This window comes from Bos indicus, chromosome 25 (assembly GCF_029378745.1).
Source record: "Bos indicus isolate NIAB-ARS_2022 breed Sahiwal x Tharparkar chromosome 25, NIAB-ARS_B.indTharparkar_mat_pri_1.0, whole genome shotgun sequence".
In the NCBI taxonomy this organism is placed as follows: Eukaryota; Metazoa; Chordata; class Mammalia; order Artiodactyla; family Bovidae; genus Bos; species Bos indicus.
This window is the reverse complement of record NC_091784.1, coordinates 36,673,242-36,684,999: the sequence shown is the minus strand read 5'-3', so window position 1 is coordinate 36,684,999 and position 11,758 is coordinate 36,673,242. Positions and strand designations below refer to the sequence as shown.

The 11,758-nt window shown below is 55.5% G+C and overlaps 1 protein-coding gene across 2 annotated transcripts; it reads left to right on the top strand.

Moving 5' to 3' along the window:
* Positions 1–1,385: 1,385 nt before the first annotated feature.
* On the top strand, positions 1,386–10,232 carry TRIM56 (tripartite motif containing 56). 2 transcript variants are annotated; one of them, XM_070780109.1, is made up of 3 exons: positions 1,386–1,543; positions 2,445–2,556; positions 2,665–10,232. In XM_070780109.1, the coding sequence occupies exon 3, from the start codon at positions 2,666–2,668 to the stop codon at positions 4,931–4,933; it is 2,268 nt and encodes a 755-aa protein (XP_070636210.1). In that variant the 5' UTR covers positions 1,386–1,543; positions 2,445–2,556; position 2,665; the 3' UTR covers positions 4,934–10,232. The 2 variants fall into 2 exon arrangements, with proteins under 2 accessions (XP_070636210.1, XP_070636211.1); XM_070780110.1 differs by lacking the exon at positions 2,445–2,556 and having other exon boundaries at positions 1,392–1,543.
* The last annotated feature ends 1,526 nt before the right edge of the window (positions 10,233–11,758 follow it).

Below are 11,758 nucleotides of genomic sequence, written 5' to 3'. Positions count from 1 at the left end.
TGCAATCTTTCGACTCCTTTGTGCTTCATAATTTCCAGAAGGTGTTGGGGGAAATATCCTTCAATGGCTTCTTTTGGCTTTGGGGATAAATCTCAGACTCTGTCATGTAGACCATAAGACTCTCTCTCATCCAGCCGCTGCTTCCTCGGTGACATCATCTGCTACTACTGACACGTCCCTTTACCACACATCGTTCCTTTTTTATTTTTTAACTTTTTTTTATTTTGTATTGGGGTATAGCCAATTAGCAATATTGTGATAACTTCAGGTGGACTGCAAAGGGCCTCAGCCATAAATATATACATATCTGTGCATGCGTGCTCAGTCATGTCCGATTCTTTGTGACCCCACGGACTGTGGCCCGCCAGGCTCCTCCGTCCATGGAATTTTCCAAGCAAGAGTACTGGAGAGGGTTGCTATTTCCCACTCCAGGTGTTCATCCCTGGAAGATAGAACCTGCATCTCCTGCATCTCCAGCATTGGCAGGTGGATTCTTTATCACTGCTCCATATGCATGTATCTGCTGCTGCTGCTGCTGCTAAGTCGCTTCAGTCGTGTCCGACTCTGTGCGACCCCAGAGACGGCAGCCCACCAGGCTCCCCCGTCCCTGGGATTCTCCAGGCAAGAACACTGAAACGGGTATACATGTATCTAATCTCTCCTAAACTTCCCTCCAATCCAGGCTGCCACATACCATTGAGTTCCCTATGCTATACAGTAGGACCTTGTTGGCTGTCCATTTTAAACATGGCAGTGTATACATGCGAGTGCTCAATCTCCCTATCTCTTCCCCCATCCTTCCCCCTGGCAACCGTAATTTCTCGCACAAACCATCCTGAATTACTTGGGACCCCCAGCAGAGTATGTGGTATTTCATTCGTCTGGGCCCACCTTGCTGTTCCCAATTCCTGGAATCCCCTTCCCTGCGTTGTTCTCTGGCGATCCCCGACCCCTTCGCACTCTGGTGACTCATCTCAAGGGACACCTCCTCCAGGACCCCCTCCCGAATCTCAGCAGACAATTGTGGTAGAAGGGCCTCACCTAGGGCTGGATTTGCAAATATGCGGCAGCCCTGGAAGCCTGGCCCGAGGCCGGGGCTCTGGTTACCCTGCGTCTCCGAGAATCACCTAAGATCTCTCATTTCTTCCCTCAGAGGATACATCCTCAGGCAGCTGCCCTGCCCTTGCGACAGACACACTTAGCAGGCTGAGCAAATCCCGAGGCTCAAACGGACAGGCCGACCTCGCAGACTCCAGCCGCGAAAGCTGACCCAGCCCGCACGAAGCCCGAGAGCCTGCGGGCGGGGACTGTGCCCCGCCGATGGGGGAAGGCCCCCCCTGCGAGGAAGAGGTCCAGGCTGGGGAGGGAAGAGGGCGGGGCCTGCGGCCGTTCTAGTCCGTGTCCCGGGCCTGGGACGGAAGTTGCAGAAGTACAATTAGTTTCAGTTTTGTTTCTCTTTCAGGAGCCCGGCAACAGCCGCATCAGGGCCTCCGAGGGGTTGGTCGGGGAATCCCCCAGCTCTGGGTCCTGGAGCCCAAGCTAGGTAAGTAGGGGGCTTGGGGGGCGGCTGGAGGGAGAATTGGACTGGAGGGGGTGGGGGAAGGGAGACGGCTGGAGGAAGAGGAAGGGAAGGGAGGGGGACAGAGACCCAGAGGGCGGGAGCAGAGGGGAGGCTCCTCTCTCCGGGGCCAGAGAGCTGAGGTCTCCCTGGGAAGACCCCCTTCCCACTCTCTCAGCCCTGCCCGCCACCCCTCCCCCCGACCCAGCCCCTACTTTCTGGAAGTTTGGGGGAAACGCCCCAAGTTTCTTTATCAAGTATTTCACTGGCCACTGTGCCGGATGCTGGGGGCATTCACAGACGGAGCCTCACGTGACTCCGACCCTCCAGAGGCTCCTTGGAAAGGAGGAGGCCTCCAGCAGCGACACGGGCGGAAAGAAAAGGGCTGGGGGAGCCGGGGCTCGGACCCGGAGTCCGAGAAGCTGGACGGAAAGAGCCTGGCAGCCCCTTCCCCTCAGCAGCCCCTCTGACTTCTCCAGAGCCCATTGCGGGGCCGTCGGGGCAGGAAGTTGGGGGGCCCCCAGTTCCTGTGATGCTGCTGCGGCGGGGGAGGGGGGGCGGTCCGGGAGGCAGGTGTACCCGGCCCTGGGACTTGGGGCCCCGGCAATTGAAGCCAGTTGTTCCGCCCCACCTGCCAGGAGTCAAGGGGACTCTGCCCCACTGGACCCTCCGCTGTGTCCTCCCTGCCCCACCCCCGCCCGGGCAGCTCACACCCAGCACGGTCCCCAGGGTCTGTTCACACCAGACTCTCACCCCATGTGCCACACCAGACTCTCACCCCATGTGCCACAAGGCTTGTCAACGGCGGGGCAGGCGGGCAGGGGCACCCATCATTACCCCATGGGCTCTCTAAGGCCCGGCCTCTTGGTCTCTTCGGATCTCGCAGGGCCTGACTTGCGCGAAGGCAGCCTTTACTTTTCACATTTCTGAATGTCTGTACGGAGAAGGGAGGTGGTTCTTTAGCTCCAGAGACGACAAGAAAATTCCCAGCCATTCAGGTGAGATCCCAGACCTGGTGGGGCTTGAGTATGGGGCAGAGGTGGGAAGGCAGAGGACGGCCACTTCAGGAGTGCCCTCAACCTCTGCCCTCAACCTCTTGCTTGCAGAATGGTTTCCCAGGGCTCCTCACCATCCCTCCTGGAGGCCCTGAGCAGCGACTTCCTGGCCTGTAAAATCTGCCTGGAGCAACTGCGGGTGCCCAAAACGCTGCCCTGCCTGCACACCTACTGCCAGGACTGCCTAGCACAGCTGGCCGAGGGCAGCCGCCTCCGATGCCCCGAGTGCCGCGAGTCTGTGCCCGTGCCGCCTGCAGGCGTGGCCGCCTTCAAGACCAACTTCTTTGTCAACGGACTCCTGGATTTGGTGAAGGCCCGGGCCGGTGGCGACCTGCGGGCAGGGAAGCCGGCCTGTGCCCTGTGCCCCCTGATGGGGGGCGCCAGTGCCGGGGGGCCAGCCACCGCCCGCTGCCTGGACTGTGCCGACGACCTGTGCCAGGCCTGTGCCGACGGACACCGGTGCACCCGACAGACCCACAGCCATCGGGTGGTGGACCTGGTGGGCTACAGGGCGGGGTGGTACGACGAGGAGGCCCGGGAGCGCCAGGCGGCCCAGTGTCCCCAGCACCCGGGGGAGGCCCTGCGCTTCCTGTGCCAGCCGTGCTCCCAGCTGCTATGCCGAGAGTGTCGCCTGGACCCCCACCTGGACCACCCCTGCCTGCCCCTGGCTGAGGCTGTGCGTGCCCGGAGGCCCGGCCTCGAGGAGCTGCTGGCCGGCGTGGACAACAACCTGGCCGAGCTGGAGGCCACCCGGCTGGCTGAAAAGGAAGCCTTGGCCCGGCTGCGGGAGCAGGCGGCCAAGGTGGTCACACAGGTGGAGGAGGCGTCCGAGCGGGTCCTCAGGGCCCTCCTGGCCCAGAAGCAGGAGGTGCTTGGTCAGCTGCGGGCCCACGTGGAGGCTGCCGAGGAGGGTGCTCGGGAGCGCCTGGGGGAGCTGGAGGGCCAGGAGCAAGTGGCCAGGGAGGCGGCCGCCTTTGCCCGTCGGGTGCTTAGCCTGGGGCGTGAGGCTGAGATCCTCTCGCTGGAGGGGGCGATCGCCCAGCGGCTCCGGCAGCTGCAGGGCTGTCCCTGGGTGCCTGGGCCCGCTCCCTGCCAGCTGCCCCAGCTGGAACTGTATCCCGGGCTCCTGGACAAGAACTGCCACCTGCTGAGGCTTTCCTTTGAGGAGCAGCTGCCGCAGAAGGACAGCGGGAAGGATGGAGCCCGAAGCCAGGGAGGTGATGCAACACAGCCCCAGAGCAGGGATGGAGTTCAGACCCCAAATCAGGACAGAGCGCAGACACCCCAAGAGGACGAAGCTCAGCCCCTCAAGGCGGAGAGAGCTGAGACTCCCCAGGAAGATGGAGCCAAAACCCCGAAAGAGGGCAGAGCCCAGACACCCCAGGAAGATGGAGGAACCCAGGCCCGGGTGGGCAGCAGATCCAACAAGAAGAGGAAGTTCAAAGGCAGGCTCAAGTCCGTCTCCCGGGAGCCCAGCCCCGCCCCCGGGCCAAACCTAGAGGGCTCTGGCCTCCTCCCCAGGCCCATCTTTTTCTGCAGCTTCCCCACCCGGATGCCCGGGGACAAGCGCGCCCCCCGGATCACTGGGCTCTGTCCCTTTGGCTCCCGGGAGATCCTGGTGGCGGATGAGCAGAACAGGGCCCTAAAGCGCTTCTCTCTCAATGGCGACTACAGGGGCGCCGTGCCCGTGCCCGAGGGCTGCTCCCCATGCAGCGTGGCCGCCCTGCAGGACACCGTGGCCTTCTCAGCAGCCGCGCGGCTCTATCTCATCAACCACAATGGCGAGGTGCAGTGGCGCCGGGCGCTGAGCCTCTGCCAGGCCAGCCATGCTGTGGCCGCCATGCCGAGCGGGGACCGGGTGGCGGTCAGCGTGTCCGGCCACGTGGAGGTGTACAACATGGAAGGTAGCTTGGCCACGCGGTTTATCCCTGGGGGCAAGGCCAACCGGGGCCTGCGGGCACTGGTGTTCCTGACCACCAGCCCCCAGGGCCATTTTGTAGGGTCCGATTGGCAGCAGAATAGCTTGGTGGTCTGTGATGGGCTGGGTCAGGTGGTTGGGGAGTACCGGGGACCTGGCCTGCATGGCTGCCAGCCGGGTTCTGTGTCCGTGGATAAGAAAGGCTACATCTTTCTGACCCTTCGCGAGGTCAACAAGGTGGTGATCCTCGATCCGAAGGGCTCGCTGCTTGGCGACTTCCTGACGGCCTATCATGGCCTGGAAAAGCCCCGGGTGACCACCATGGTGGACGGCAGGTACCTGGTCGTGTCCCTCAGTAACGGCACCATCCACGTCTTTCGGGTCCGCCCTCTTGACAGTTAAAGGGCTGGGAGTGGGGATGGGACTGGGTGGGGGGGGGGCAGGAAATGAAGGCGGGGAGAAGGCAGGCAGGGCCGCCCAGGAGATGTGGCGGCCAAGGGCATTTTCTCGGAGGGCAGGGGTTGACAGCTTTTCACAATTTGAAGTGCCAAACCCCTGTGCAGGTGCAGGGATAGGGACCAAGCAGGGTTGGCATGACCATAATTCTCAGAAGCAGAGGAGGAGGGGTTGGAGAGGTGCTGGGCATTAATGCCTCTTGCTTTTGAATTCGGGGAGGGGGGGGTGTGGTGACTGCCACTGTCGCTACCATAGAGTCTAGGTTTCCAAGATATGTAAACTAGTTCTGATTTGCGTTCTTCTTCAAAACCATTCCTGATGGGGTGGCCCGGGGAGAGGCCTGGGGAGGTGGGTAGAGATTGTCCTTGGAGCCAAGAAGGGCTCAGGTTATGTCGATTACGTACTTCGCAGAAGAGAGCTGAGAACCCGTTCTTCTCCAGCTGGAAGGGGACAGGCTAGGTTAGCAGGGGCCTGAGATTTTGAACCCGGCAGTCAGTGGCATCTTTCACCGCAGAGACGGAAGGGCTGAGGTCATTCATTGCCTTCAGCCACAGCCGGCACATTGCGGCTCCTCCTCCAACAGCAGCACCCCCCAGTGAAGAACAGGGTGGGCTTTGTGGGGGACCAAGTGCAGACACTACCCCAGGGCAGTGGATGTTCACCTTAAAGCCCCTGAAGAGAATGTGCTGTTAGAAAACGGAGCTGGTAGGGCTGGAGTCTAAAACGCAGCGCTTACCTGGGGCCTTCCCTCCAACTTCCCTCACCTCTCACCTCCAAGCCAGCCTGAGGTCAGACCTCTGTAGAATATAAAGTCTCTTCTGTTTTGATGTCTTAATACTTCCTGGAGTTTATTTTTAGCCCCTTCTTAGTTTCCCAGCACAACTCCTTTTGAGAAATTCTGGCTGAACTAAGGTGTTAAAGGCATTTTTGTCTGTATTGCTATTATGGGTGGGGAACACACCTAATCCTAGAGGCCAGGTGTGGAACTCAGGGGCCAAACCAGTTGGAAGACCTGAGAAGTCAGTAGTGGGGCTGACATGGGCGGAGGAGTGGAAATTGCGTGGAGGGTTCGTGTCAGAAGTGAGCTGTAAACACGGGCCCTTGGCATGGGCCGTGGCAGTGCTGGAACTGAGGCGGCCATGGCTAGCCAGGGGCTGGTGAGAGATGACCAAAGGGAATCTTAATGTAAGGATCATGGACTGTGAGTGGTCATGGGTACCAGAGAGATTTTGGACAAGTCCAGATGGAAAGTACAGGACGTTAGGTGGAGGGAAAAGAAAATCTTTTTCTAGGGAGGTCGTTGATTTGTTTCATGAAGTGAAGGAGGAAATAATCAATGTCGAGTGGATGGATTCAATTACATAAAATTTTGAGATGTGTGCACAGCAAATAATAATGAAGATTAAAGGAAAAATCGACGAGGGGAGGAAATTACAAAGCGTTGATCTGAGAGCTGAGTCTCGAGGGTATACAGTGACTTAAAGAGATCTTCTTGGTCAAAGGACCAAGTAAGTTGGGTCCCCAGAAGGGAATCTACACAAGCCAGAACACATAAAATGAAAAATCAAATCAATCATTTGCATTCTTCAAAAAAATATTTTTGAAGCTATATCATGGGGAAATAGGCTCCTGGCATGATAAATGCTGCTTCCTGGAGATCGGTTTGGCAGGACTTGACAGGAGTCAAAGAAATGATTGTAAGATGAAGTTACTTCACATTGGGGAATACATTCTGGGAAAAGAACTGAAAAAGGAAAAGGATTTGCAGATAGGTATTTGTGACCACGCTGTATATTATAGTCATTGACAGGAAACAGCTCAGCTCTGGAAGGAATAGCCAAGTGGATTGTGGTCTAGCAGGACAGTGAGTTACTGCCTTCATGTATGACAACTATGAGAACTATTTAGATGATTTTGACTGATGCAATCATAAGCAAAAAAAAAACTTTTGGATTTCTGATCACATCATTATAGCAGCAAGGTAAAAGCATGTCTGAATAGTTTACTGAGTGTAAACAGGTTCAAAATGTGTAAATAGTGACAGGGGAGGTTGGGTTCTTTTTGAGTTATTTCCTGCTGTTATTTATATATGCACATTTCTACTTCAGTTACTATTGTCCATTAAATAACATATATGCTTAACTGTTTACTGCAGAAAAATACACCTCTATAAATGATATTCAAGAATAACTCCTGGATTTGCAAATGAATGTCAGAATACATGAGACTGTTCTGGCGGGGGTAGGGGTAGAGCAGGAGCAAGGGGGAAAATCCTGGTGGGTCTGGACCCAGCAGGGAGGAAAGGCTAGCAGATCAGGGGCCTGTTTGGTGGCTGACCATGGAATGTGCCCTGGGAAGGATTGCAGTGGTCAGGCAGTCCCCACGGATGATCTGTCATTGCAGAACGTCCAGAGGCAAGAGACGGTCTTATTGAGTTCACCAACTCATTCAGACCAACTGGAAACCGAGTTGTGGTTCCATGGAACCAGGTGGTATAGGATGAGTTGCACGAGTGGGGAGACTGTGTCTGTCTTCTTTGGAGCCCTCTCTACAGAGTCAGCACAGTGACGGCTCCTAGTAGGTGCTCAGTAAACATCTGTGGAGTGAATTGGTGTCTAGTAAACAGTGGGACCCACCAAGGTGTCCAAAACCTTGGTTTGTGGGAAATCTCCAGTAGGGGGCACTGTGGACTCAGCCTATCGTAAGCCTTCAGGAGCGTGACTCAGCTCTGAGTCACAAAAGAGATGAAATCGGGGTGTCCTGCTTATGTGTCCTGGGGCGTTCTGGCCTCTAAGGGATAAATACCTTCAGGTTAGAACAACAGTTTTGCAGAGCTGCATGGGAACCGTGTGCAGAGAGCCGGGCTGGTGGAATGGCTCCAGCCAGGAGGTGGGAATAGAGAACTTCAGAGGGGAAATACCACCTGGATACAGGAAGAGACTCCCACAGATGTTCTAAAGATGAAGCAGTTGCAGGGGACACCACGAGAGTCCTGGGAAGTCAGACGTGAGACAATTGGCAGAAGTACTGCGTTTTCCCGCTGCAGGGCTCGGTCGAGGTGGGAAAGCCACAGCCCTGGGGAAATGTGAGATGGATGGGAAGGATAGCACTGAGCATCATTTTGAAAGGAAAATCCCCAGCCTCCCAACTGTGACCTGGGAATCCTAACAAATCCTGGTGCCGAAAGCACCACCCAGCACTGGGACAAAGAGTTCTTGCTTCAGCTACAGATGTTAAGAAATCAGGAACATCATGAAAGATATGACATCCCCCTCACACCCCCCGTATTGGACAGTGACAGTTAACTTGATCCATCATTCCTCTTCCTGTTTGGGACTTCCCAGATTGTGTACAAAAGGAGGATGCCATTTAGGTAGAGAAAAGGGAAGTAGAGAACCTCGTTCGTACTTTTGTGCCTAAAAGAGGAAATGAGTGAGGCAGCAGAGATCTGGGTTGAGTGCTGGCTTCCCTGGTGGCTCAGCTGGTGAAGAACCCACCTGCAATGTTGGAGACCTGGGTTCAATCCCTGGGTTGGGAAGATCCCCTGGAAAAGGAAAGGCTACCCACTCCAGGATTCTAGCCTGGAGAATTCCATGGCCTGTATAGCTCATGGAGTCGCAAAGAGTCGGACAGGACTGAGCGACTTTCACTTTTACCTTCTTCCAACTAAACAGCTGTGTGATATTGGTCGAGCTCCCTAACCTCTGTGGACCTGTTTCTACATCAGTAAAAGACCCATCATAATATCCACTGTGCCCACCTCACAGGGTTATCGTGAGGACTGGCTGAGAGGCGTGGAGAATTTTGTACACCCTCACAGCTCAAACTGGAGGTCTTAGGAAAAATTTTAACCAACTTGTGTTCATAGTACTGAGTTAATGCTTTTCTGTCAGGGTAAGCCTGAAAGGGGATGTGGTATGCATGTATTGTGAGGGAGGCTCGAGAATGTCTGGGAAGAGCTGTTACCTGCTTCTCTGTTGGAGGAGATTCTTCAGTTCTGCCTTCCAGCGTTTATTTGAAGAAGCCATTTGCTAAGACTCAACAGTGACCGTAGGTGCAGAAGGGACCGATGGCCATCTTGCTAAGGCTGAATTCTGCTCCTAAAAGCCAGCTGAGAATCAGGCTATACTAACCTGTATACTAACACGTAGAAGAAACGGCAAGAGTAGCCCAGTTTTGGTTTTTTTTGTAAGAGAAGATAACAATTTGGGAGGGATTCGCTCTCCTTTTGCCTTAGTCTTATTATTACTGTATCTATAAAGCCATTCATAGAATAATCTACAGAGATAATATTCCAGTGGGGCCGATGTCCAAAAGAGAAGTCAGAAAACTTCCAAGGAGGTTGATAAGGTTGGTGACCTGAGCTGGGCAGGATGTGGTAAGTGCGTACCAATATCAAGGTATTTTGATCATCTCTCCCAAGCTTCCCTGGTGGCTCAGCGGTGAAGAGTTCACTTCCTGGGTCAGGAAGACTCCCCTGGAGAAGGCAACGGCAGCCCACTCCAGTATTCTTTCCCAGGGAATCCCATGGACAGAGGAGCCTGGTGGGCTGCAGTCCATGAGGTCTCAAGTCGCTAAGACACAACTTAGCGACTACACCAGCACCCAGGAGGGTTAGCTGAGAACTAAAGCCACCTGGAAGTTAAGTGGGAGGTTGGACGCAGGCGCAGAGTTCTGTCTGGGGGAGAAAGTAGCCTTGGACTAACTGGGGCAGGGAGCTGTGAGAGACACTGCTCAAGAAGTTGTTCCCCACAGAAGGATCAGGTTCAGATGTAGGCTTAGAAAGATAGGTAACTTGACCAAAGGCAGCAGATCAAGCCAGCCCAACTGGTTCATGAATATAGTTCAATTACATGAATCCAGATGGGAACAGAAATAGATTTAGAGTGACTGGAAGGGTGGAGAAGGCTCAGCAGGGTCTGGCTGACCTCACCCAAAGCCTAGGTGAGGAATCTGGGACCAGGCAGAGAAGGGCTGTAAAGGCAATTGGGAAGTAGTTTGGGGAGGTTTGGGAAGGCAATCTGACTTCTCTTCGGAGGAAGTTTCGAGCTGACTGGGTTAGCAGCCAAGGGAGATGGGATTGAAAATGGAACTGGGGCCTCCGAACCCTTGGTGTCGGCTCAGCAAATATTTCTTAGTTGCCACTGGCCTGAAGAAGCTATGTTGTAAACTCTTTGATTCCTTTGATTGTGTACTTTATATTCCCCCCCCCCGTTTCTTAATAAATTCCTTTGAAAAATGTGAACCTTTTCTCAGATGGTTCATGCGTGTGCGGAACGATCAACACCCAGGTAGGGAAGGGAATCAGATAGTATGGCCCTCCTGCTATAACTGCGAAGATGCTACCCGGAGCCCTTGGAGACAATCCAGGCGCAGGGTGATCGGCCCTGTCATCATCTGTGTTTCCCCCATCCTCGTCCCAGGCCACTCCTGCCTCTGTAGGACAGAGGGGCCCTCTAGGCAGAGGTCTGCATCTTCCAAGCTCACGTTTCGTGGGAGGGAGCCAGCAGGTGATCTGGCCCAGCAGGACCCCCGAAGTTGTGTGTAAAGGAGGTGAATAGAGGGCGCAGGTCAGGGTGGCTGTGCCCATCACTGGTCTCTGCTTGTTTTCTGGTTTACGGGCTCCACCTGACCTGCTGCGCCTGTGATACCACGTTGGCCCCTGCCCGGCTGGGAGGTATCCAGGCTCTAGGAATATCCACCTACTGGCCAAACCTACCCACTCTGACCTGCTCTCCAAAGTCCCTCCAGGAGTCCCTGACCCTCCTCTCTGAGTCCTGAGCAGGAAGAAGGAAGTTCTCCGGTCCTTACTTGTAATTCACTCAACCTCTGTCCTCCCAGTCAAATGCAGGGATCAAATAGCAGTTACCGAGGGTTGCCTCCCTGCGCTTCACATCCATCGACTGCCAAAATGGAAGTGGCCACCACCAGCACTGTGTTAGAGACGCGGAACCCTAGACCTGGGAGGTTTGCTCATTACAAGCAGATTTTGTTTCTGACCCCAGAGCTTCCCTTTCAAGCAGCTCTGAATCCTAAGCCCATGTCGTTTCCTCGTTCATTGATGAGAGAGCTGAACGAAACGAGATCCCAGGTTCTTCCCTGAGCTAACAGGCCAGGACCCATCCAGGTCCAGAATCTAGACACAGAAAGGGAAGCTTGGCAGTGCCCCGTCTTGTGCTCGTTGCCAGAGCACCCCTTCCCCCACTTGTCTGTTATGACAAGTGATAAGAGAATGCTCTAAGTGGCCCGGTTGGGAAGCAGGAGGTGGGGATGAGGGCCCACCACTGCTGCGGTGACAGCCTGAATAAGAATTCTGCAATTCATCATCTACTGACTCAGCCTGGCTCTGGACCGGCGCCTCTGTGAACCCTGGGGAGGGTGACTCAGCAGCTGAGGGGGCCGGGCGCGGGAGAGCCTGCGGGTCCATGTGAGCGCTGAGTGTTGGGAGAACGGCTTGTTCTAGCTCCAAAGCCCCAAGGCGGATTGTCTGCGCCTGTGGTCAGAAACACGTGGCCTCAGTCCCCAGCCATGCAGCCGAGCCTCCTCCCTCAAACCTGGGTCTCTCCTCTGCACTGGAGAAGTCACCGCCCCAGAGGCGGCAGGCCAGTGGCCTCTGCTCATGGCCGTGGGCCTGTCTGCAAGTGGCCAGGCCGCAGACTCTGCAGGGTGGGGAAGTGGGGCCGTGTCACAGGCCAGGCACACAGCTGGACAGATGGTCACAGCATCATTCTTCATCACTGAGGTCGGGGGAGCAGGGCTCTGGCGTCTTGC

What these genes read in the sequence shown, in the direction of transcription:
- TRIM56 (XM_070780109.1), top strand. Translation starts at nt 2,666, where the DNA reads ATGGTTTCCCAGGGCTCCTCACCATCCCTCCTGGAGGCCCTGAGCAGC.